The sequence below is a fragment of the Leuciscus leuciscus genome, assembly GCF_965113295.1.
Source record: "Leuciscus leuciscus genome assembly, chromosome: 23".
Taxonomy (NCBI): domain Eukaryota; kingdom Metazoa; phylum Chordata; class Actinopteri; order Cypriniformes; family Leuciscidae; genus Leuciscus; species Leuciscus leuciscus.
Window position 1 is genome coordinate 19,340,129 of NC_138747.1, and position 27,247 is coordinate 19,367,375.

At 37.3% G+C, this 27,247-nt stretch overlaps 1 protein-coding gene and 1 long non-coding RNA gene across 3 annotated transcripts; one reads left to right on the forward strand and one right to left on the reverse strand.

Moving 5' to 3' along the window:
* The first annotated feature begins 7,714 nt into the window (after positions 1-7,714).
* arrdc2 (arrestin domain containing 2) lies at positions 7,715-15,851 on the forward strand. Of its 2 annotated transcripts, XM_082155713.1 has the most exons (9): positions 7,715-7,787; positions 8,030-8,290; positions 12,615-12,684; positions 12,790-12,937; positions 13,023-13,125; positions 13,211-13,467; positions 13,548-13,710; positions 13,823-13,977; positions 14,576-15,851. In XM_082155713.1, the coding sequence occupies exons 2-9, from the start codon at positions 8,032-8,034 to the stop codon at positions 14,627-14,629; spliced, it is 1,209 nt and encodes a 402-aa protein (XP_082011839.1). In that variant the 5' UTR covers positions 7,715-7,787; positions 8,030-8,031; the 3' UTR covers positions 14,630-15,851. The 2 variants fall into 2 exon arrangements, with proteins under 2 accessions (XP_082011839.1, XP_082011838.1); XM_082155712.1 differs by lacking the exons at positions 7,715-7,787; positions 8,030-8,290 and adding an exon at positions 11,209-11,625.
* On the reverse strand, positions 10,048-10,973 carry LOC309487836. Its single transcript, XR_014201937.1, has 2 exons — positions 10,435-10,973; positions 10,048-10,402 (listed from the first exon to the last, which is right to left on the reverse strand). It is a non-coding gene; the product is annotated as an uncharacterized lncRNA (long non-coding RNA).
* Positions 15,852-27,247: the final 11,396 nt, after the last annotated feature.

The window sequence follows — 27,247 nt, forward strand, 5'->3', positions numbered from 1 at the left end:
CGGGTGTAATGTTCCCTTATTTCACTGAAGATTTTTATGATACAATTCTTTTTATCATCAAGAGAGTCAGCAATGTCAGCAAGCTGCTTATCAGAGATGTCTGATTTTAAGTCATGTCTTGCTTTACGAGCATCTAATTTCCATTGGTCATACAAAGCCGTTAACCTTCTTTCTTTCTTACAGCACTCATCTTTCTGGTAAGCAAGCATTCTCTCAGTAGGAATATGTGGACGTTCTGAAAGTCGAGGGAGTTCTGCACTGTCTTATACATGACACTGAAGTTCAGATGTATTTTTATCTTTACATTTAACAGCTTTTCCATCCTTTTCACCTTCTGATTCCATCTGCAGCAGGCTTTCAGATTCTAGATCGTCAGTATCAATTTCCATAGTCAACTCACTTTTATGGCGTTCCAGCTCTTTAGACCATCACGCTGATTCCATCGTGTTGCAATCCGTTAACGATCGTCACGTTGCTCCCATGAACAAGCACGTGCAGCGGGGATGTGAACCAGCGAAGGTGAAGCTCTTACTGTAGCGGACCCCGCCCGAATGATGGCCAAAACTTTACTGATGTTAATGAAGTTTATTGAGTCCGTTTTCACTCCAAAAATCACCGTAAGAGCTAAACAAACAAAGCACAAGAAGCGCGAATTACCGACTAACTTGTTAGTTCAAAACTACATTTAACATTAACTAGTAACATTAACATACAGCGAATTACACAAAACAGTTATCAAATATATACAGACCTTATGCCTTTTCGAGGGGTGCTTAACAAAGTTGCAAACGAAACGTTATAGCGGAGAAACAACTCTGATGAACTTAGACTGCGTGCTCTCCCTTTCCTTCCCCGTAGACTACAATACCCGTCAAAATAAAAGTCCCTCCTTAGTAAGACAGATAATGCTTTTCTTAAACCCATTTAAACTCACAGAAATATAAAAAATGTGTTCAAAAACGAATTAGAATATTTATCAAAGCAAAGTTTGTTACACTCACAGTCCATTGACTTGTGTATTTTATGAGTGGATATAAGATGCTTTCTTTTTATCAATAAGGTGTCGGGTCAAGTCTGAAAGAGGACAAAATGGATGAATTCAGATCCAACTGTCCTACACTGTAAAAAATGTCTAACCTCTCCAAGTCAAAATTTTCTAGTGACTGGTCACATCAAAATTTTTAAATTGGCCCAAGTGCAATTCTTGTTGCAATAGTCTGTTAACATTGGCTCAATGAGAAATAATACGTCAGACTAATTGAAAAATTTAGATGTGACCAGTCACTAGAAATGTTTGACTTGGGGATGTAATTTTTTTTTACAGTGTACTCTTCCTCATCTTCAGTTCGCACAGAAGGTAGGCCTAATTCTTCTATATCATTTGCTGTCGTTTCAGAGACAACCAATAATGTTACAGTTCAATAACATCTTTCTTCTTTCTATGTCTTTCGTTCAGACACAACGAGAAAAGAAACTGGAAAAACAAACAACATATTCCAGTTGTTTCAGTCAATCAGGTGCTTACAGGTAAGTTACTGATAACCTTCCTGCTTAAACACAAAACACGTATAAAACCTAACAGGAAAGCTTTGTGAATAACATTTGATCGCACATACTTTCCAGTTGAGAGCAGTGTACGTGTGATAGGAAATCTAAAAAACATTTTTTTTTTTAACAGCACTGCTAAGTTCAGGGAATGTCAGCCTCCCAAGGTAAATCAATCTGCGTCCATCAACCTCCGGGAAATTGCTGATGAAAAATGGACAACAACCTCATATGAGGAATTTCGTCCACACAAATGTATGTACAATAATTGTATACCATGTATTTTTGGTTATGCCGTATAATGTTCTTCAACTATTTAAACTATAAACAATCTTAAGCATTACCTTAATATTTTAATTAAATGTAATATTTGAATGAATTGTAAAAGCACAGCATGATCCAGCAGATGGTGCCATTTCAAATATTCCTGACTAACTTTTGTGAATTTCTAGACTTAAAGGGATAGTTCACTTTGAAATTAAATTTTGGTATGTTTTAGCTTACCTCAAGGGCATCCAAGATGTAGGTGTCTTTTTTTCCGCAGTAGTTTCAATTTTGATATTTTTAGGTCAAACCGTTCTTGTCTGTCAGTCATATAATGCAGGTCGATGGTCAATGCGACATCTAGTGTATATATCCCGCGCTCTCAGATCACTTGGACGCAGCTGTGTTCAAGAGGTAAAAACGATATAAATACTGTTCGTTTTCTCACACAAACCGCTCGTTTCGTGTCTTGGGCCATCAATGTGTACTTACGATGGGGAATTGTTTAATTTGGACTCTGTGCTTGCTCTTTGAGACAGTGACCATCGACCTGCATTATATGACTGACAGACAAGAACGGTTTGACCTAAAAATATCAAAATTGAAACTACTGCGGAAAAAAAGACACCTACATCTTGGATGCCCTTGAGGTAAGCTAAAACATACCAAAATTTAATTTCAAAGTGAACTATCCCTTTAATCATCAACAAAAACATATTATGTTTATGATACATCAAGTGTATCAATTTTTTTAAACTTATGTTTGTTTTCACCAGGCCCTATTCACCTTAAGCGCAGAAACTGGAACACCCATGTGTTCCAAGGAGAGAAAGATGTGGGCAACCAGGAGAGACTGTCAACCACAAACCAGTGCTTCTTCCCAAAGGTGTGGTCTGTTGCATCTTGCCTCATGCTTGAAGATCTAAATACAAAGTGTGTCTTTCCTAACTGAGCAGTGTTTGCTTTATCAGATAGACCGCAATCAGTTCCCAAAGCATGTGGACGGATCTGCTATCTGGAATTTGAGCGATGTAAAATTCGGGCGGCCTGAACTGGCTGGATGTTTCTACAGCACGACATCACAGGAGCAGTTCCCACCAAAAGAAGTGGACCGCCCCAAGCCAGCCATCTACCCACCCAGCAATATGATGCGTGAGCAAGGTACTTTTTAGTTACTAACCTGCATTTTAACATTGAATAGTCACCTAAAATGACCTGCTCACATTAGATATTGACAAATATTGTCAGGTTGATTCAGCCTTATATATATATACGTATATATATATGTGTGTATGTATGTATGTATTAATTTTTTTTTTATGGATTAGAAGAAGTTAAAATTTAAATATTACTACATCAAGAATATTTTAGGCTACCTACCAAAATAATATATTCATAAAAAAATTCAAATATACTCCAAAAATAACATAAATTTTTCAATGATCTCTGTAATATAATATTTATTAATATCAAATATTTCTCTGATCTTCTTATTTTTTAGAGCCAGAACGGATGCTTTCAACTTCGCATACAGATTTTGTCCCCCTGAACTCTAGAAGACAGGAACTGAGCCCTAGCCATCTTCAGCGGGTAAAATATTGACATTTCACAGCAGATAAACTCCAGCTCACTGCTTTCACATTTATTCTGCAGTCCATGAAAAGCAAACATAGACATTGGTCTGTTTTTACACTGTCTTGAGCTGCGAGATGGGCCTTGGCTCTCCTGGTAGTGCTAAAGTTTGGTTAAAACCATGTGATGATAAGTAATTTACTTAAAGTCTCCATAAAACTGAAACTGTTTTCCCAGTTTTGGGGGGTTGTACAGTATAATAGTTGTTCAGTTACCTTGCCAACAACCTTAAGGGCCAGGACACACCAAGCTGACAGTCACAATTGTAAGGGAGCGCTGCTTTGTTTACGGTTCATATATTCGCATTCCTAGTTCACGTTCCCTTTTTTTTGAAAGACGAATACAGACTACTGTCGTCTTCTGTTGTGGATGGTTATTATCTCTCACACAGGCGCAGAATGAACATGCTAGTTGGCCATCGGCTGTAGTTTTTGCAGAATGTTTAAGCTTAACTTTTTTGCCCAGATGCAGCCGACGTGCTAGTTCGTCTCTGCTAGTTCTTTGACGTAGGTTTGGTATATGTTTACTAAGTTTTAGAGCTGATCTTGACCTTGTACTACTCTCTTTCTAGGTTAAATACAGTCATATCAGGCCCGAGCACAGCAAACATGACTTCAGGACAACCCACAACGATGTTTTTGTGCCCAAGCCCTACTGCAAGGCATCCCTGGACAACCCACCCCTACAACACATCAGCCATATGGCATTTTAAGTTGAAAAACATATAAATTACATTTACAAAAAAAAGGTCTCTAATCAAATGTATGGTTTATTCAAGTCTTAGCACAGGAAAATTAAACACAATCGACAGCTCCACTCCATCATAAAATAAGAGCAAATAGAAACAATTACTATTTGTTACTATTTAATGATGGACTTGCGTTTGTTGATCATGTTTAATGACAAACACGTGGTAATTCACACCATGAAAATAGAATAGGAACATGTGTGCAGATCTTTTTGCTTTTGACTTTAAATATTAAAAACTTTCAAAGCATCACTTTTTTCTATGTATGCTCTTTATAGAACCTTAAAGGGTCCTGTTTATCGCTTCATATATAGAACCTATGACTCGTAAACATATTTCATCGCTAAACAATTAAATAACTGTTAAACACAAAAGTATTATGCAAACATTTAGTACATTTCTCCTTAAAGGGATAGTTTGCCCCAAAATTACAATTCTGTCATTTACTCACCCTCTAGTTGTTCCAAAGTGTCTTTTATCTGTTTAACATAAAATAAGATATTTTGAAGAATGTCAGTAACCAAACAGTTGATGGGCCCAATTGACTTCCATAGTATGAAAAAAAATATATATATATATATTATGGAAATCAATGGGGTCCATCAACTGTTTGGTTACTGACATTCTTCAAAATATCTTATTTTGTGTTCAGTAGAAGAATGAAATTCATACAGGTTTGAAACAACTTGATGGTGAGTACTTTCATTTTTGTGTGAACTATCCCAACTATCCCTAAATTTGTATTTATTTTTTTTGTAATAAAATATTTTAATGAACTGTATAGGTCATAAAATTGAATAAAATATACAAATAAATATATTAGAACTAAATCCATAAAATTATCAATTAGTCAAGAACCTTACAGGGTTTTATATAGAACCTTTTCTTCTAAGAGTGATATGCCCTTTCAAAATCACATCAAGATTTGGCACACAACATCATTACCTCACCACAAGTGTGAAAAGTTTTATCAGCATAAAAGAGTGCTTTGTGGTGTGTTATGACAACAGAACATGTCCTACTTACAGATCAAATAAGTGTGTGTGAGTGAAAGCTCAAGGTTAAATGGCAATCCCCAGAGCTCATGGTATTAAGAAGTGTGTCAGACGGCGACTAACTCACTGACCTCAAACAGCACATTTGGACCAATGTGTAAAATATCATGGGAGAGTGCCAGAGGTTTCCCAGTAAAATATGCTGCTGTCTGCCAGTATAGGTCTGTGTTTGTGTACTAAAGTGGCATGATCCTCTACCTGTATTTAAACAGAGCCTGTGTGTTATCAAACCATATGTTGGAGTAATAGTGCCGTGTCGAACTCAACCTTGCATTCTTGCACTCAAAACAACAAACACAAACTCTACTCCTGTTACAAGTTGTAGCCTTGGACTTGAGATTTTTTTTACATAAACACCAGTTCAACATTTCATTTTTAGTGATGTTTGGAGGGGGTCAATTCTATGATACACCTTTGTAGTATTGCCTTTGTAAATCAACACATTTAACAATATTGACATCATCATATAAATGTCATGTCATGTATGTGTATGGCGGGGGCTCTAAAGACAGAATTAGGCGTGCACCTGAGAGGAGACCCTCTCTCTGTGGTGAGCTGGTGCCCTCTTACATCACAGGGCACCACAACTTCCAATAGGAAAATTCAACTGCAGTAGCCACCGTTCAACCTGAAGAGGGCAGCACTCTGACGTTTCTTATACTGTCTGGTTTTACACCATATATTGTAGAATTAAATCACTTTATACCCAAATGTCAAAAAAAATTACTTGAATCAATGAACAGTATGAATAAAGCCCCAGTCTTACAGATCATTAACTAAAAAAAGTTGTTTTAGGGTTTAGTTACCCTTTAACGTTACCGGTTTTGACGTCAGACGCCTGAACCCCACTTAATCCAGGCAGCATTACAACAACAAACAGAAAATGTTACAATTATTTAGAAAGACAAACATACCGATTAACAACATTAGTTATTTCCTATAGACCCTTTTCACATTTCCGGGTTTCTCGGAAGCGGAAGTCGTCCTAGTTCAACTTAACAGGTTTAAGTTGGGGTTCATAGTTGGGGTAAAATTTGAACGTTATAGCGGTGAATGACAGACTGTTTAAACATTAAATATATTTTTGTGTGTTCCTTGCTCATATAGCAAAAGAAAAACTCCACAATAGTGTTTTCACAACTTTCAAAAAGAGGGAAAAAAATAGAGACTGATAACGGCAGTCAGGAGAGAGAATGATGCCATTTTTACCGTCACTGCCATAGCCGCTATTTTAATGTGATGCAAAGGTAATAAAATACATAGTGTTATAAATGTACAGTACAGGCCAAAAGTTTGGACACATTACTATTTGTAATGTTTTTGAAAGAACTTTCTTCTGCTCATCAAACCTGCATTTATTTGATCAAAAATACAGAAAAAAAATATATATATTGTGATATATTATTACAATTTAAAATAATTATTTTTCAATTTATTATAACATTTTAATTATCATTTATTTGTGTGATGCAAAGCTGAATTTTCAGGATCATTACTCCAGTCTTCAGTGTCACATGATCCTTCAGAAATCATTCTAATATTCTGATTTATTATGAGTGTTGGAAACAGTTCTGCTGCCTAATATATTTGATGAATAAAAAGGTTAAAAAGAACTGCATTCATTCAAAATAAAAAAATATTTTCTAATACTATAAATCTTCTTTACTATCACTTTTTTATAAATTTAACACATCCTTGCTGAATAAAAGTATTGATTTATTTCAAAAAAAGAAAGAAAAAAATTACTGACCAGTAGTGTATATTGTTGTTACAAAAGATTTCTATTTTTAAAACATTTGCTTCTTTTTTTTTTCTTTCTTTTTTCTTATTCTTTTTTATTCATCAAAGTATCCTAAAAAAGTATCTCAGGTTATGAAAAAATATTAAGCAGCAGAACTGTTTCCAACTTTGATAATGAATCATCATATTAGAATGATTTCTAAAGGATCATGTGATAGACTGGATGTCACATGATGTGACACTGAAGACTGGAGTAATGATCCTGAAAATTCAGCTTTGCATCACAGAAATAAATGATCATTTAAAAGTATAATAAATTGAAAACCAATTATTTTAAATTGTAATAATATATCACAATATTACATTTTGTTCTGTATTTTTGATCAAATAAATGCATGCTTGATGAGCAGAAGAAACTTATTTCAAAAACATTAAAAATAGTAATGTTTCCAAACTTTTGGCCTGTACTGTATATATATATATATATATATATATATATATATATATATATATATATATATATATATATATATATATATATATATATATATATAAACTTTCAGGATTTACGATGCTGATGATGACCGTTAAAACGCGTCCTGAAAAGAAACTCAATGCGAAGAAGACCCGTCCAAAACATCTGCTCAGAGGCATGTTTACGTCAGAGAATGGGCGTGGTTATAACCCCAAATAGGCGTGTGTCTGGTTCTTATTGGTGCACAATCGAAATTGGGCGGTCTCCAAACAACATACTCTCGTTGTGTTGTGACTTGCACGCAGTTTGTGGGTTTTAAAAGTGAAAGGTACGTTCCTCTTGTTTTGTTTTGACCTTGCTGTATTGTCACCTATGTAACTTAGTAACGTTTTTAACTGGTTAACTAAACTTTAATGACTGTTACGGCGTTTGAATTAAATAGTCTAACGTATATTTGCATCTTGATATCTTCAAATGAAGGATGATTTAAAAACGTCTCTAATCGCAAGAGATGCACACATCGATTATTATTTTGGCTTAACGTTAAACTCTATATTTTGTGCTTCATAGTTATGGCTTTCCAAAGCTTCAAACTCTTTGCTCTTGAGCTGGACGGTCCGGATAATACCGTGTACAGCAGTGGAGAGATGATCACTGGCGTGGTGGTCCTGGAGCTCAACCGGGAAATCAAAGTCCGAGCCATGAGAGTGCTGGGAAGAGGGGTCGCCACAGCCCACTGGCTGGAAAACCGCAGTGTCGGCGTGAACACCGTTTATAACGACTACACATCCAAGACAACTTATTTCAGGAAGAGACGGCACCTTATCCGAGGTGGGTTTGCATGGATTTTTCCACTCACTATATTTAAAGGTAGGCTATGGTTCACTCAAAAATTTTAAACCCGTTTGAGTTTTTTTTTTTTTTTTTTTTATCTGTGCAACACAAAAAGAAAAAATGTCTTTCTATATATGAACTTAAAATGAATGGTAACTGACCATGCTTGTCTTTATATATCTTTAAAAATCATAAAACTCGTGCAGAATATATCGTTAGCCTCAAAGCATAATTGCCTAACACAATTTGGCCAAAAAATGACTTGGACAATTATGCTATGAGGCTAACGATATCATCTGGAAAAAAAAATTTAAGAACGAAAGCTTAGTTGTTACTTATAGCTGTGAATGGCTGTAACCATAGAACAGTAGAACCAGATTAATCAGTCTGAATTGTGAACGAAAAATCGTTTTTTCGCTACTTCTCGCATGCATTATTTGACGGGAATCCACAATGAGTTAGGGCAGATATCAGTGTTATCAATTAATAACGACGTACACAACACAATACTGGGTTTCCTCACTATCATATTATACAGTATGGCTCCAAACGACATATTGCGTTAGTCATACAAAGCTAACCATTTTTGGTTTCCAAAACATTCTGGGAAACATCGTTTCTGGTTCCCAGAACAGACCTCCTAACATTTTCTGTTGGATAGCCAGGAAAGTGTTCTTTACGTAAATAAAACATTCCCTGTTTGGAGGATGTTCCCCTAACATTCCCAGTAGGCATATGTTCCCAGAAAGTTCTTATTTGGTTCTCAAAAAATAACCAATGGGAACCATATGTGAATGTTTGGGGAACATTCAGTGTTTGCTGGGTAAGGACCACTTTTATGATGATATTTATGCCCTTTTTAAGGCTTGACATCTTCAGGTCAACATTATTGAGAATAATAGAAAATGACAATGAAATTACTTTTTACAGGTTTGTAATAATGGAGGGTGAGTAAATGGTGAACTGTCCCTTTAAGGCTTTAAAGCTCTTAAGTGCAGGAGATGTTGTGCTGTAGTTTTGTTGATTACTCTGGGCCCAAGTTCTTCTTCCTGACCTTTAACAGCTGGCACAGGAGTGATAATGCTGAGCAAGTGTGATGTGGTTAATTATTCAACTGTTTAGGTGCAATACACACACGACCAACTGCACTACTCAAGGCAAATGCCTCTCAGAAAGGTGTTAAAAGCACTGCTATTGTCATTCAAATGAAATGCAATAAATGCCACTTATGGGTTGATGTTAATAGAACATAGCGATTTACAGGTAATTAGGTCATGTTTTACGGCTCTTATACTTAACTTAATATAACATGATAAAGATGTTATGACCTTCATTTCAGCAGCTTGTCAATTTCCATGAATACAGTACAATATGATATCACAATGTGAGATCTATTGTATGTAAAGTAGCTAGTTTTAAATGCATAAAATGTTGGTGTCAATCTGTATACATCTTAAAATGTTCATTTTTATCCAGTCCCACCTCGATTGTTGCTAACAATTGAAATTATACAACGGTATGAATAGACAATATTTTTTTACATTATTAAAATCATTTGTTTTGTGACGTTATATTTTATTAATTTAATATTATATATATTTTTTTTTTATAAAATTTTGTTTATAAATAAATTGTACATTTGACTATTTGCGCCCTCATTGCATTTTGTCAGTCAAATCAGCTGACCAGGGCTTTTGGTGCACTCTTTCTGTTTTTTTTTTTTCTGTTTTTCAGAATATAATTTATATATAATATAAGTTATCAGAATATAAACAGAATCCACTCAAACTTGTCTTTTTGGTGATAAAGAGAAATGAGGCGGTGGATAGATGGATCACAGCCAATTTCTTTTTTGTCAGATATCACAACTGACAATGAAGAATCCTTTAGGGAATAAAATGACTAATATCCATTTCAGAAACTGACTTGTATCTGAGGGTAAATTAATCGGCCGATATTTGTGGTTATCTGCAGATTAAAGTTGGTTCTTGTGTCATATCAAAAATAGATTGGCAACAAATGTTATGTATTTTTGTTTTTAAAATAGTATTTCCCCCCCATTTTCTTTACGTTTTAGTATTATTATGTATCAATCATCTGGCTCCATGCCTTTATATGACTTGGCAACGGTAATGAACAACCATAAACGGCACATGCTTATACCATAATTGCGAATATAGGGCATAGTTTTGGTTGCCTAAGTGATTACATACCGCAGTGTCAGTTTAAGAAATTGTATGGCCTGGGTTGCTTATCGTTATCTAAATAAACAGCTTGTTTTTTGACAGCACAGACGTGACAGTCCTCACGTAGTAATTTCCATTTAACACCACTAGGGGGAGAAAGAACCACACGGACAACTGTACGAGTCCCTAAAACTAGTGTCGCGAATCCTCCACAAGAGGGCGACGCGTGAACTTATTTCTACTGGCAACAAAGAAACAACTTGTTTTGCTCTTCAACCGTCTCAGAAAAGTGTGTTTGCACTTTTGTTTGACCACCTTTCGGCAAATACTTAGTTTGCAATTTATATTCTTTTTGTAGTGTCACTTTCTAGAGAGACTAAAATTATTTACTTTTAAATCCTTATTTATTTATTTATTTATATATATTGTGCAAATGAAGTTCACATTTGCACATATTTCATAAAAAATGATTGGCAAGAAAGTAGCAGAAGAGTAAAGAATGAACCCGTTTTTGTTTTTGCTGAACTTCTTCACGGGGAGGTTCCTCGTGGTTCGGGCATGCTCAGTCAGCTTGTTTTTGTCTAAGAACCTGTAAGCATCAATCATCCGAGCTCTCCATCCACACCCAGTTAAGATGTTTATGAGCAGGCAGCGATTCCTGCCATAGGCCTTACATAATAAAATCAGTAAGACCGCCCACACGAGTTAAAGGCCGAGCAAGGAACATGCAGTGCTTCAGTTTTGTTTTGAAACTGAAGGAAGAACAGCTTCCTTGCACTTGAACGCACTCCTCGCTCTTTGTTTGACTTTACACGTCTGAAAGCGACATATTTTAAAGGGCTGCACTTGGGAAAACTTTTGCAAGACCAAAGATGATTTTCGACAAGTTGAAAAAGTTCGACATCGTGTTTGATTCTCCGGAGATGGACTGTCCTCCGGTGTTCAGCAGTGGAGATGTTGTCTCAGGGAAGGTTGTGCTCGATCTCTCGGCGGAGAGTAAGGTCGACTCGCTGAAGTTGCATGCAGAAGGTTTCGCTAAAGTTCACTGGACCGAGTCTCGCAGCGCTGGGTCCAGCACCGCGTACACGCAGAACTACAGCGATGAAGTGGAGTACCTGAACCGGAGAGAAGTGCTTCTGCAGGCAGGTCAGTCATTCACAGCCAGAGGCACTCGAAAGCCTTATTATTAGACCTCGTCTTCGATGCCCAAAACGCATTTTAAGATGTTTTGCGCGTGCAGAAGTGTCCAAACATCCCAGTTTAAACCATTTCCCACTGTTAGTCAAGCTGAGCAGACTCTTCAAGGAGTTCACCCCAAAACATAAATAGTAATGTTGTTGTTTCTCACCTTATGTCGTTCTAAAACCTCACGACTTGCTTTCTCACGTGGGATTGGATTTTAAAAAACACATACTGGCCATTCTTTTCAGTATAATGAAAGTGAAAGACGACAATCTATCAGAAAAACAGTCTACTCTTATGCTGTTTGTGTGGACTGTTTATTGTCTTATCTTTAGTTAGTGTTAATAATTCTACCATACGATTGATTAAAAAGAACAGAACTCGATAACGAATCATTCAGACCACTTTTTACAGTTGCATGAATCGATTAGTTTAACATATTCAACTTAATTGAATCATTCGCTAGTATAGCTGCATTCTTGTTAACTGCAGATGTCAAGATGGATAACTACTTGGATTTGTCTGTTCTTCACTCAAAACATAAACATTTTTCCATATCATTTTATATAATACATTTTATTTTGTGTGGTGTGGGTTTCATTTGATTGAACTGGTACCTTTAGTATGTCATAACAGCAGTTTGGTTCATTTGTTAACTAATCATTATGTGAGCAGTATTTATGGCTGCTGAATAAACTAATTTAGTTAGCATTCAAGAGGCTGAAGTTGAATGAGAGAAACATTTTAGACAAAGTTCAACCTTTTGCCTTTAATATCTAACACAACCTGAAGGTTAATGTTTTTGTGACCGACTTCATCGTGATTTCTGGTATCAGCAGATGATGTAATGTTTTGTCTCATCATTAAGCAATTTTGACATTACTGCCCTTGGTATGGTGTTTTATTATTTATTGGTGGTGCAATAATGTTTCTTTACCTTTGTTCCCCTCCAGATAATGGCGAACTGACAGTCCTGCCTGCCGGGAGACACGAGTACCCTTTCAGTTTCCAGCTGCCAGAGGAGTAAGTGTTGAAGTTTTTATTAGTCTTATAAACATGTTATCAGAGAGCTTTATTTGGAAAGTTTAGCAAGGAAATGAGGGTTAATGTAAGTGTTTTGTCTGTCAGAACTCTAGTGACATCCTTTGAAGGGAAGCACGGCAGCATTCGATACTGGGTGAAGGTTAAGCTGCATCGCCCATGGGCCACCGTCAAGAAGATCAAGAAAGAGTTCACGGTTATCGAGCCCATTGACATCAACACACCTAGTTTACTGGTAAGCGCTCCGATTATCTGTTGCCTTGTCATTTTCTGTTCATAATTTTGGTTGCATGCGCACTAAATCAGACTTTTTACTTCAGGCATCTCAAGCTGGAACCAAAGAGAAGATGGCCCGCATCTGGTACCGCAACTGCGGGCAGGTGTCAATCACTGCAAAGATCGACCGCAAGGGCTACACACCAGGTGAGGGCGGGAACCCACCGTCACATTTAAGACGTACTCCGGTTCTCACCGCAGAAAATCTTAACATTTCGTTATTACTCTCCAGGTGAAGTGATTCCAGTCTTCGCTGAATTCGATAACTCTACTTCTCGCTCTGTGATGCCAAAAGCTTTCATCACCCAGACGCAAACCTTCATTGCCAGAGGCACCATGAAGCAAAAACGAGCCGTGGTGGCCACATTGTGCGGGGACATAGTTGGCGCAAACCGCAGGGAGACTTGGCATGGCCGAGCCATCAAAATCCCCCCTGTAGGCCCATCCATTCTCCAGTGTCGCATCATCAAAGTAGAGTATATGCTCAGGGTGAGTTTGTTGGACCTTCGAGCTACTAAACTTTTGACCGAGTTGCTTGAATGATTACTAAACCTCGCTTATTTACGTAGGTGTGTGTTGACGTTCCTGGGACGTCCAAGCTCTCCCTGGAACTTCCGCTGGTGATGGGCACCATCCCTCTGCATCCGTTCGGCAGTCGCACGTCTAGCGTCAGCAGCCAGTACAGCGTGAACATGGAGTGGCTTCGCATGGCCATCCCTGAGCAACCTGAGCGTAAGTAAACGCCCAACCCTGAGTCTCTTTCTCTCATCAGCCTGAAAGCGACGGCATACAGTGAATTATCTGTCACTCACCTTGAGTCTTGTTTGTTTGTGTTTTTCCACAGCCCCTCCAGATTACAGCTCTGTTGTCACAGACGAGGAAGCGGTCCAGAACTCCACAGCGGGACAACCCGAGGAAGACCTCAGCGGCGTACTGCAGCGCTCCCTCATGGCCTACGTGCAGGAGTTTAGATTACGCCCACCTCCAGTGTACAGCGAGGTGAGCAGACGGTTACATGCAAGAACATATTTGAATATAAGACAGCAGTTCTCAATCGGTTTTACTTTAAAACACGATTATACTTCAGAAGGGACCCAAAATTTGCTTATCGAACAAACAAACATGTTTTGGAAGCCTGTTTCCACCTCACAGTGAGAATTTTTTTGTTCGTTTTTTACTCTATCTCACAACTTTTGCAATTGCAACTTTATTTCTCAATTTGACTCTTATTTTCTAACATTCTCTGTCACCTTTTTATTTTTTACTTTGAGGCAGAAACCAATTCTGTTAAAAAAAAAACTTAATATCAGACATTAAATATATAAATATTTGACTATACGCAATGGATCAAAATTGGCATCTTCCTAATTTGGCTAGTGACTTCAAAGTAACATTCATTTGCATCAAAATACTGAGTTTGATTGGATCAACCTTTGACATCAACAACAAAATATACAAAAGCGTTTTGTCCCGTCTATAAGAAATGTATTCTTTCCCTGCCATCTGCAAGCCACTGTTCTAGGAATCTGGTATAGTTTTCGAAAAGCGTCATATTCCAAGTGTTCTGATCTGTTTTTTGTTTTTTTCCTCATCACAGGTGGACCCAAACCCTCAGCCCATCAACATGCGTCCTCGTTGCATGACCTATTGAACTCTCTGCCAAGCTGAGCATCACCTGATGTTTGAAACAAAAGCCGAGATTTAAGTTCTCCTGGATGCCTCTCTGAGACTGAGATTGGTACTTGTTCCTCGTTTGAGCCGTTCGCATCTGCGCTTCCTGCAGTGGGCCGAGAGAGGAGGAGATGTCTGGACTAGGCAAGGCAGAGCGCTTTCATCAAACAAAGAGGACATTCAGTACCGGGGCGAACAAAGGTTCTGCCCGTGTTTGTGTCCCAAAGAGCGATCAGACTCCGTTCTGTGCCTTTAATGATTCGCTGCCTGTCGCACTTGTATGTAGAATCAGGGAAATTTGGGCATGATCACTAGAGAATTATGGGTGGGAAGCCATTCAGAGATACTACCCATTGTGCCTTTCTTTGCTGTGAATGAGAGGTGAGTCCCTCTTAACTAGCTGGCATATGTGATGCCGTCCTCTCCCAAAACTGTATCATCTTGTACGTCACATTTCATGTTGATATAAGCCAAAGAGATTGGTTTAATGTTCATGTGTGCACAGGTAATTCTATGCAAAAGGGAAAACCTAAAGCTTTAAGGAATACCGTGGGGGAAATTGCCAATGTAAATCCTGGAAGTAGAAAATCACATTCTCCTCCCTCCCCCCTCGGAGTGGGAAAGAACATCTCCGCTCCAATTTGATGTTGGTATAAGTTTCATCTGGCTCGACAGAGGTCGAGTTTGTGACCTGAAAGGTCTTAATGTCTTGCTGACTGTAATGCAAGGCTGAATGTGTCTGTATAACCAAGGATAACTTTTCTTTTTGCAAAAATGTTGTTTTTCTTTTGTCATTTTTGCCAGTGGCTTGAGGTAATGAAATGCAGGGCTAGAGCAGCCCTTGACGGTTAGCTTTACAAATAATGCAAAAAAAAATAGAGATGTGTATCCAAGGTGCCTTTTTTTTGTTCTTTTTCTTTTTGAAATAACAATGAACGACTACAGGGATAATGTCACATTAAGCTTTAAGCACATTAAGCTTTCCTAGTGTTGCGACTCCCTGAAGTGTCCTTGCAAACATTCCAAAAATACCACAGACTTGCTTCATTTCCAAATGATGAAAAAGTGTAACTTCAGGTTCAAAGACAGTGATTGTTTATGGCACTCATTTCAAATGAATGTATTTTATAGATTTTGTTGTTGATGAAATTTGTGACAAGTATATTTTTTGTTAATCACTTTTAAGTAAATAAAAAAGAAAAATAATACATATGAATGTGGTGTTTTATTTCATATGATTTTGGAAATAATTGTAATAGCATATTACATTTATAATGTTACTTGTAATTCTAGTAGTAAATAGTATAAGCAACATATTTGCTTCAGCTTATTTCAGAACAGCAAGTCCTGGTTTCACAGACAAAGCTTAGACTAAGCCAGGCGTAGCTTTTAGAAATGTGCCTTAGTAATTCAGTAATTCAAACATTTCTGGTTGTGAATTTTGAGATAAAACAATGGCTCTGACATATTTTAAGATAGGCCAGTGCAAGTTTCTTTCAGTTAAAACAGCTCAAACATGCATTTTAGTCTGGGACTGGCTTTAGCCTTGTCTGTGAAACCAGCCGCAAAAGTTTTAGTTTGAAATGCATTCATTGCTCATTTACAATAATTTATCATAAAAATGTTGTTTTCCATCCAAGACTATGTCAGAGGTCTACAGTAGTTTTAATGGGGGTTGTGCTTTAACTATATATAACATAAGTGGAGCCTGAGGCACAGAGTGTCCTTTTTCCTCCTGTGTTGTTTTCTGAAATAGTTCCATTCTTTCAGTTTCATAACTCCTTAATCAACATTAAACACACCAAGAAAAAAATCTTATGGGGATGAGGTTAATACTGTATTTTATATCATGATTCAAGTCCATTTTTTATATTTGTTAACACTTCATATCTTTCATTAGAGTAATGCTTAAATTAATAGGTATGACATACTCATGAAAAAAAAAAAAGTTTATATATAACAATACATCATTTATATATTTATTTATTTATTTATATATTTATATATAATTTATATAAACATGCACCAGCATAACATAGGCCTGATTGAGCTTATTGGATAATTTTATTTTTTTATTTTTTATTTAACAACTTTAATGATTGGTTACTGGAGTTCAAGTTAAAGCAACAGTCACAAGTAAAAAATATAGGCTATTACTCACAAATATATACAAAGCTTTTTTGACTGGAATGGAACAGCCGAACAGCTAATCTAAGAAAATATGAAAGAACAGTTTCTGCTGAAGGGAAATTGAAACACACATCATTGTAGAACTACATTCTTTCCATTAGTGGAAAACATGAAAAGTTTTTATAATTTAAACGTGGCATTATCAGGGTCACCTAATCCTATAAGTATAACACATGGTGCTTTTTGTACGTTACTGGATCAGTAAGAACCCGTCCTGCACAAGAAAACAGAGGCGCATCACAAAGGATCTTTATTTTTCTCTTTGAGACCTTTGAGCTCTTTGAGCTCGTGGTTAACAAAAGCAAACAAGGCTGCAGAGCTACATGCCCTATTTTACAGTAGATGTTATATATAGCCTGCAATATACCTGTGTGTTTGTGTGAAGTTTCAGCCCCAGCACTGCTGATTCACCTTTTGATTTGACATCCCTGTTCTTTTCTTTACAAAACACTTTTTAAACTGGGTCAAATAAGATATTCGATGATGGAAAAATGTAGGCGGGGCCTAATTTTAACTATTAGATTGTGACACAGACAGGGCATGTTGACGAAAACAAAAAAGTTTTAGACATAGGTAAGGTTATTATAAAAACTTTATAAAGATTGTGAAAACATTTGAAATAGCATGTGTTGGTAAATCTTGCACTGTAGGCTAAGAGGCGCGCGGTATGTTCTCATAGAACTTGTGTTTAAAAACGCGAGAAGTGGCTTCACGGAATAGAAAATAATTCAGCTTTCGACATACGGTTTTTACAATTGAACTGCTTTTAACTTGAAATGGTGTTCAAAAAACAGTGAATCTCAGCACAAGAGTCAAAAAGTTAAAACCAAACCGGGTATGTCACATAACCTGTTTTCTGGAATACCCCTCAGAGGCTCAGATTAGAGTTTTGGAAGTTAAACAAGTTTTAAAGCAAACAGAGAATTTATTTCCTAGTATTCTACTGATGAATCTGTACACAGTATGTTTGGTATAAAATAAAACTCCAGTTAAACAGGTATACTCAGTTACTCATGGCAATAGTTTCTGCCTAAAAGCTTTGCTAAAAATGATAAAACTTGAAGCAAACCAGTAACATGGTATGTTTGCAATGGAATTATGCCTTAAATATGTTTTTGGCACATTCATCTTATGTCAACAGGCAAATCTGTCTAGAGAGAGCAAAAGAAAACATTGGAAATCAAAAACTACATTACACTGCACAAACAAATCAGCAGTGATATTTGTGTCTATCTGTCCTTAGAGAGGCTTCCTTACATGGAGACATGACGTTCAAGGCTGTGCATCTGGGTGCGAGACCCTTGTTGACTTCACACAGGCGGATCAGTTTGCTGTGAAGCAGGGGACTTCATGGAAACCAAGGAAACTCAAGGGGGCAGATCAAGAGTCTACTATTACAGTCAAGGAATCTCCAAAAATATCCCGACATTCGCGCAGACGAAAAACAACAAATTTCTTGACCTTGTTTATGCCCATTTATGACTTAAAATGCACTTGTTTTGGTTTGCACTATATCTCGAACACATTTGGAGGTTCTGGGAGCGTGTGAAGGCTGAGTTGTTTATTGCATTTCCAGCTGCCTGTTCGCTTTGTTCTCTTTGGACAGCACTGAGCTTTGTCCGTTTCCCGAAAATTATGCTGAATCAAATTGCCAAATAGATTAAGTCAGATTTTTCCCACTGATGTGGTACTAGGAGGCGTGTAGCCGTGAGCCAAAGCATTTGCGTTATCATTATCATTGCAAATGTGCTTTCCAATAAGCATAAAATAATAATAAAGCAAAACTTGTGCTTGAACTATTTGCATTTAACATTCTGCACTTGGATCTGGGGACACTTATGAATCAAAAAAGGGGCAAAGGCCAGGAATTAAGAGTCGTTGATATATTCCTGCATGCACATGAGTAAACACTGTTGAAATGGGCCACAATTGTTAAATGCGTCAAATGCACGTGCATGTTACTTCCCCCATCAGGCTGTCCTGCACGTGGCGACGTTCCTGGCTCGTGTCCAGGTGTCAGACAGAGCTGTGAAGCTATGGTAAATATTATCAGGAATGTATGGAGGGGCTGAGAAGGAATGTATTTACCTCGGGTGAAAAGAAAGTTTAGTACATGATCTTTCCTTGGTGAATTGAAAAAGCATAAACAAAATATGTGTTTGCAGTTTTTGTTCTGCAGTTGCTCAATTGCACTACTAGAGGAACAGGATGTTCTCCAAGATTGTTTCTCCCTCTCTTTTGCTCTCTAAAGTGGTGGTCAAACTTGTGCAAAACCACATTCTTCTAGGAAACAACCAACATTTCCCTTCAGTAATTCACTATGGGCAGTACTCCAGTGTTCTCTTGTTTGACGACTACTAAAGGGGTGTTTAAGCAAAAAAAAATTAATTCTGATCTTTCAGTGAAAGACAAAAGAGATATTGAGCAGAACATCCAAGCTGCTCTTTTCCATATGAAAGCACATGCGCTTATTTCACAGGGGGCTGTTTACACGACACCGTTTTCAACAAAAATTTTTAAACTTTTTATGCGTTTTGGCCATTCATTTACACGACAGCGGTGTTTTGGGTGCCTGAAAGCGCAAAGTTTTCAAGTTTCAAAGTGCACGTTTTTGAAAACGGTCTCCATGTAAACAACAAAAACATGAATCTCCGAAGACGTTGACGTCATGCACATGCGTATTACGTGTTCAGTCTATATATGTTTCATCACCATCTAATGGCCTGGCAGCAGAATACAGCGCTTTTAGTCGTTTTTGCAGATCCGTGTGAATGGGGATCGTTTTGACAATGGTGTCGACAGTATGCGGAAACCTCAAAGAATAAACCGTTTTTAACATAGAAAATCTATCAGCATGCTTTTATATTTTCCATTTTTAAAAATCAAATGCAAATTTATATACTATAGCCTACTTTGTGTTATATAACCTTGGCATTCAATTTCAGAAAACTAGTTAACACTGCTGTTTCTAACATGAGAGAGTGATGGCAAATTTGACATCTTTCTCTCTTCTGACCACCGTGATCAATCTTTTTTCCTCTTTTGGAAAGACATAGAAACACGGAAGTGGATTTTTTTCATGTGCTATATGATTAAATGGGAGCACAAAAATATATTTGTATTAATTTCTGTTCACCACAATAGGGTTTACCCAATTATAATGACTTCTGCTTTGGAGAACCCAGAAATGTGAAAAGGGTCCATGGAGTTCCACGGGTTTGAAACCACATTATGTTGACTAATTGAAATGTTCCTTTAAACATCTGTCAGAGATGTTTGTGCTGCTCTTGGCTCTCATGCTTCTGTGGAGAAATGTGTCTTTAGGGTGTAACAGTGACCAATATCTCTCCTTAAATCTCCTTAAATAGTTCACTCAAAAATGCAAATTCTGTTACTACCTCTCCGTCAAGTGGTTTTGGACCCCATTGACTTTCATTGTATGAAAAAAAAAAAAGTTTGTCAAAAATTTCCAGAGGAAGACATTCCTACAGGTTTGGAATGACATAAAGGTGAGTAAATGATAACAAAATTTGTATTTTTGTCTGACCTACCCATTTAAGAGCAAAAAGTTGAACGCCATATGCTGTTCCAGCTTTGGCCATTAGGGGGAGTTGCCATTTCCCACACATGGTAATCCTGAGAGTGTGTTGAGGACCTAGTTTAACAGTGTACTCTAAACACCTTAGGTTAAAAACGGAAGCTTCTCCTAAACTTTGTGTTGAAAATGCTGAACTGTGAAGTACTGACTGAGTCATGTGCATACCATCATCAGAAAGACTTTCTGGTCAGCTCTTCCCTATTTAAAACTTTCCAAACAGTCATCATTATCCACAAACCCTGACTCAAAACAAAGACACTGTGAGAAAAGAGAACAATTTGGGTCCTAATTGGTAGAATGTGATACAGACTAAACCATAAGGCACACTCCCACTTGGCAGGATCACGATAAGACTGTCGCTGGACAAACAGGGAGGTTTGGGAATAATTGCATTTGCTTTTCATAGTTCTCTCAGGAGACGAGTAGAGCTCCTTGCTTCTCTGACGTATTATGTACAAGTAAACAACCGGCACCGAGGGGAATGACCAGATGTAAACACTCAAGTAGGGACTGTCAATAAGATTTAAAGTGTTGACAAGAACACAGATCTGATAAGGAAGGAAGGAAGGAAGACGATTACTGTGGCTGGCTTGAAGGTATAACAGTCGAATCGAAGGACAGAAAGAAGGAAAAAGGGAGAGAGAATGTGTATATGTAGGTCAGTGTATATTCTGGAAGTGACAGCAAACTCGATGACCATTAAATAACTCCAGTGGCACTGACAGCTTTTGCTGACACTCAATTCATTTGCAGCGCACTGATTCGGGTTTCACTTTTTACAATATTTGTTGTGTATTCTGTTTAAAGTACTTGCTGTCCAGTACTGACAACTGCAGATTATGTAATTACTACAGCAGGCCGCGCAAAACACCATTGAACCTGATATTGAAGGGATGAGGAAATCAGGTTGACATGTTCACTATGCCTGTTCTTCAAAGCTAATGACAGACTTGGGATTTGCAATGTCCTTGTTGAGCTTAACGTCTCACGTCTCCTGATACTGCATATTCCCTTACAGTTAGTTCATTCAGTTTGTCCTCAAACAATGTCAAACAATGTCCAACACATCGAAGAATTCTGACATTTTGTAAAAAAAAATTGCCCAAATTCGATTTCCACAACAAACTGTATTAGGACATTTGTGGAACCAAATGGCCAACTCATTTATCTTTCTAAGGCTAATTTCATAGTATTTTCATAATTTTCACATTTTTGTGCAATCTCACAAAATTACAACTGGTAATGACACAATATAAATAAAAATATCTGCTTAAATAAATTTTTGCTTACATTACTTTTCACATCTGACAGACAGTCGTAAATTCAGTAAAAAATGTATACAAATGGTGTCAATAAAAATTAAAATGGTTTATGCCTATTTCACTTTTTGTTTAGATCATCAAAATAAAATATGTTGGATTTTTCTATTTAAAAATGAAAAGTCTTGGTTTGGGAGAAAGATAAAATAGTAAAATCTGTATACATAAAAGTGTGGACACATAACATTGTGGCCAATAATTAAGAATTCATTCCCACAAAATATAAATTTGTGGCCATGTTTATTAATTTGTTTAACAGCAACGGTATCTTTTTTTTCCTCGCATGTCATGTGCAGGACTCCATAAAAGAGTTTTTTTTTTTTTTTTTTTTTTTTTTTTTTTAACTAAAAAGTTCTAATATGAGCTTGATATGTATATAAAAAAGTGGTTAGCCTTCTAGAACTTTTGGCTGCTGAAAGCTGCTAACCAAAACAAGGCTACACCTTCTCCACTCACAGCCGGCCCTGAACAAACTAAAGTTACACAAAGCGTGGGCAGGGCAGCCAAACAGGATGGTCAGATAATAATAAAGAACATCTTTTCCTACGTGATTTCTCTCAGGTCCTGCTCCGAGAGAAGTGTCAAATAACCCTCTATAGACTGAGACTCCAGTTGAACTCATGTTAGTAATCAAACTGTCTGGTTGGTCGGATATACACTGACAACTAAAATATAATCTTTCAAATAGACAGAAACTTCAAAACTTCATTCTTGATAGTTCTTATACTCTTATTGTACATCAAAAGTTGCCTAATTTGTGTCTATTTTAATTTCTCCTGAGACATCTGAGACACATATAACTGAGAAATAGAGTAAGGATGTGATTCTGAAGACGTAGCCAAGCTGAAACTGACGTTTCCATGAAAGGCCCGTTGATCCTGTGGCCAGTTACAGTTGTTTGAAAACACATTCTTGGTGTGGATTTCCTGCTGCTATCTAATATGACATTCAGAAATTCAGTCTCAATGGGTTTCTTCATATTTTTCCTCTGGGATATTTATCTTTATCACCTGTGAAGGAAATCACGATTTTTTCAATGTTTTTGAGCTGAACAAATGTTATGATGGTCTCCTCACCTTGTAAGAGGTTCTCATCTTACAAAAAAACAAGGCCTATACGTTTCATCCGAGCAGATGAAATCAGAAGCTGTGGAGGCCGATCTAAAGGTAAATGTACTGAGAAGTTCATATACTGACTAAAAACAAATGTGTTTTTATGTGAAACGCTCAATCCTTTTCCCAGAAGTCCATAAACAATGATCATGTGATTCCCTTAGTTCTCATGCAAACCTTTGACATAGATTGTTGTGAAGTTAATGGGGTTTTCCCAGTTTAGCTAATCACAATTAATCTGAATTACACCACTGTTGCATCATTTTTGAGACACAGCTCAAGATCTCTTGAGTTCCCCTAGAATTCCTTCACTGTTCACACTTGACATCGTTGCCTCCAGTCAAACTGCACATATATTAGTCATATTTTGGTGTTTACACATCTACTGCTCTTTGAATGTACAGCAGTGTTTTTTTAGTATCAGCTGATTGGTCTACATGCTTGGTCCTGTTTTGTGGCTCACGTAAACAGAAATGTGTTTTCGTTTTTCTCAGATCTTTTAGATACGTTTTTTTTTCTTCGTGATGTCATTACCCGTCAAAAGCTTTAGTTAACCATTGTAGACTAAACAAAGACAGAATGTGCAATAATAAGAGTGTAGATACTCCACCCAAAAAGATTCTCTCATCATTGACTCACGTCCCAGGTGTATATATGATTCCCTTCAGATAAACACAAAAGAAGATAATTATATATTTTTTTAAACCATTACTGTGAGTCTATAATATACAAGCGTGCGGGACTCCCAAAGTTGACGCTTAAAAAACAAACAAACAAACAAACATGATGGAATATAAACCCAGTGGATGAATTGATGTCTTCTGAATTGAAACAATAGGTGTGTCAAGAAATAGTAATTTTTTTTAAATGTTTAAAGGCCCACTGTCTTGGAACGCGTAGCTTTGTATGATGCATTGACGTAATTTCCACTGAAACAGGAATCTATAGGGACATATTGAATGGCTCCTCCCACTTTTCAAATAGCCAATAGCGTTTATTTTACCTCACAGACTGCAATTCGTACTTGACAGCACCATGTAAGCTAATCCATGCGCTGATGATACGTTGGATTCAATAGTAGAGGTGTGAATAAATTCTAGCCATTTTATTCTTAACCAACATACTGTTGGAAAACGGAATAAAACTTCAACGTTTGAGCAACTGAACACGCATCTCCAACCCGTATTGCACCGTGACGTGTCAATGGTCGCTTTGGCCAGGTGGTAGCATAAGGGGGTGGAGCTTTAGAGAGAGCATTTTGTTGGACAGAAGATGTGATGAGAAGCTGAAGTCCGCGGTGACGTCATACAAATCCGTGATCCATTTTAGCGGAAGTGAGAGACTGTACATTTTGAATGCTTATATCTCCTAAATGCGAATTTTGTCATTTGGAACACACCATCTTATTAATTTAACCTTAAGGCGAACATATTCATACTAAAAGCTAAAAAAAATAATTTTTGATTTCAGGGGGACTTTAATTAAACCATTGCTTTTGGTGACATGCTGATGTAGCGCTTCAGGGCGTTCTCATGAACCCGCATGACAGTTGGGCAGAAATGATGGTTTATAGTTTTAAAAATGTTAAAATATCCGTATTTCACACACCTGTTGGTTCACTTCATCCACTGGATCTTTTTTTACACTATTAATTAGTTTCTCAACAAAGGGGCAAGGAGATTTTTTCACAGTGGGCATATCTGGACAGAACAACAACAAACTACGAGAAACCAGAATTAAAATAGACACTTGCATTGACAAGCGCTAATGTGAGAAGGTTCAGATATACATGCAAATCTAGTTTAAATTAGTACAAAGACATTTTTATCACTTCTGGAGGGAAATAGCACAGACATTGGACACAGATGAAACTTAAGTGAGCATGTGTTGAGCACACTGCTTATAAAAGGCTATGCATTTGGCTGTACGCATAAAGTGTATGTGTTAAGGTAAACTTTGAGCTTTATAAACTGCTTCTATAACCTGGTTTTGCTGTTTGTATCACTCTGCTTGTCTGTGTTTGTAGTGTTCCTGGACAGAGTGGTATGGAATGGAAGTTGGCTCAGAGTTGTGGGACTCTACCTGCACGTTTTTTTGAAAGTTGGTGCGTCTCTTATCAGACATTTTGGAGTTGGATTTCTCTCACAAGGGAAATGCAAAACCTTGAATGGAGGGCAGAAAGGGAAACTGTTGTCACTCAACTCCATTCAATTACACTGTTTTTGTCTGTGTGTGCGTTGCTTAATGAAGGTTTTGTCTGAAGCATAAGTTACTCAACATTAAAAGGATAGCTCATCCAAAAATGATAATTCTGTAGTCATTTACTCACCCTCATATCGTTCCAACCCTGTGTGACTCTCTTTACAATGTTGTTTTTGGATTCCATTGACTTTCATTGTATGGACAAAAACAGAAACGATCTTCAAAATATCTTCTTTGTGGGGGAAAACATCACACAGATTTGGAACAACATGAGGGTTATGATTATCACTTTGATCCTAAGTTTTGGTTCATTACAACTGGCCAACTTCTAAACTCGTAACATTTCTTCAGCCACCTACATATGGAGAGAAGAGACAACAAGCAATGAGTCCTACAGAGCCCTTATCTTTGCACTTATTTCAGAGTTTGGCAGTGATACTACATTGTGTGGATTAATAACCAGACCGACCTGACAGGCTGGTATAGAATGAGAAGCAGGTGGAGAGAGGTCACTTCTGCCAAATCACACAAAAAAAAAAAGCACATAAATCCAGTGCCAAACAAAAGAAAGCCAAGCATCTGAGGGGTACAAAAGCCCTATTGTGCCATACTTCACAAACATCAGGACCAGGAGCGAGGAACAAAGGGTCAAATGTTACAGTAGGGCATAATTTCGGGTAGACTTCGGCTGAATTCTAGTTGCTACCAAAAGTGTTTTAGCCATGCTGTTGTTTGTTTGTGTGCTGGTGTGCAGTGACTTAACATTTGGCTGACTAACAGTACTAGAGGCTCATGAGGTCATTCTGCTGTGGGTAAGTGTATTCTCACAGCTGATAAGTTATGGAGGAATAACCCAAGCAGGGCCAAACTCATGGGAATTATGGGCCACCTTTAACACAAAACAAGGGGAGAAGCCAAGAGGGCAGGAAAGGGCACATCTGGCCTAGTGCACAGAGAGTTCTCTCTGACGTGAGACATCCGGACTAGTGCTGTGTGGTTGTTCAGAAAACCAGCTTGGCTCGACATATGGTGCAGCAGCCTCTGCTCTGATTGGCTCTCCTGTCTCCAGGCATGTGTCTGCAGAGAACAAAATAGTAGTTAGCCAATCAGACAAAAGCATGAATTCCCCTTCTCTTGCTAACAAAACTCATCAGTGACATCACTGGCCCTTTAAACTAAACCACAAACATTAAAAAAAGCATGTGGGTGGTAGGATTCTGTGCAAATACAACATGCATTGTTATAAAAGAACAACATGCATGCATGATTTACTCATTCACCACTACTTTCTGAAATGTTTTTTGTTTTGTTGTTGTTGCTTTCTTTTCATTTTTCCATTTTTTCCATTTTGACAAATTCCATTTTAAATGTAGGTCGTTTGTTCCCTTTTCACACATTAAAGTGCTCAAATATTTTCTTATCTTATCTCATTTAACCCATTTTAAGCAACAATGCATATTCTGGCTTGTTTTCACAGATTGTATCTTAATAATGTATTTTTCCCACTTGTTTTTAACTCGTTTATAAAAATAAAATATAAATAAAGGCCAGAAAAGGCCAGTGCTGTAAAAAAACCCCCCAAAAAAACAAGTTGTATTAAATATGCATTCTCTGAAAACAAGTCTTAAAGAAGAAGAATTTTGGAAAGTGTTGGTAACCAAACACACTTGGTGGCCATCCACTTCCATTGTATGAATTCTTTTTTTAAAGCTGCATCCTAAATCACATACTGTCTAGTGAGACCTTACTTTGTGACCATAAAACAAGTATGTTCTGCAGTATGAATATGGGTAGTATGCATAAAATTCAGACGTGCCATGATGTCACTATCACGTAACCTGTACCAGCCTCAGTTGCATCACTTCACTGCAATTCACAAAGACAGTTCCCGCAGCCTGATGGGATAAGTAAAGTGCTCATCAGATGCACACTTCAGAATCTCACCAGAAGTAGTATATCATCCGGGTACTTTTCACCTACTGTTTTATAAATAACTCTTATAAATATACTACATACGACTTTTGCCTACTATTTAGTAGGGAAGTTGGCATATTCGAACTCAGGGGTGATACATTTCACAAAATATATTTTATGTGTTGCAAAAAGAATGAGTAAACGATGACATAATTTTCATTTGGGTGAATTATTCCTCTTGCAGTGTTGCTTTAGAAGTACAT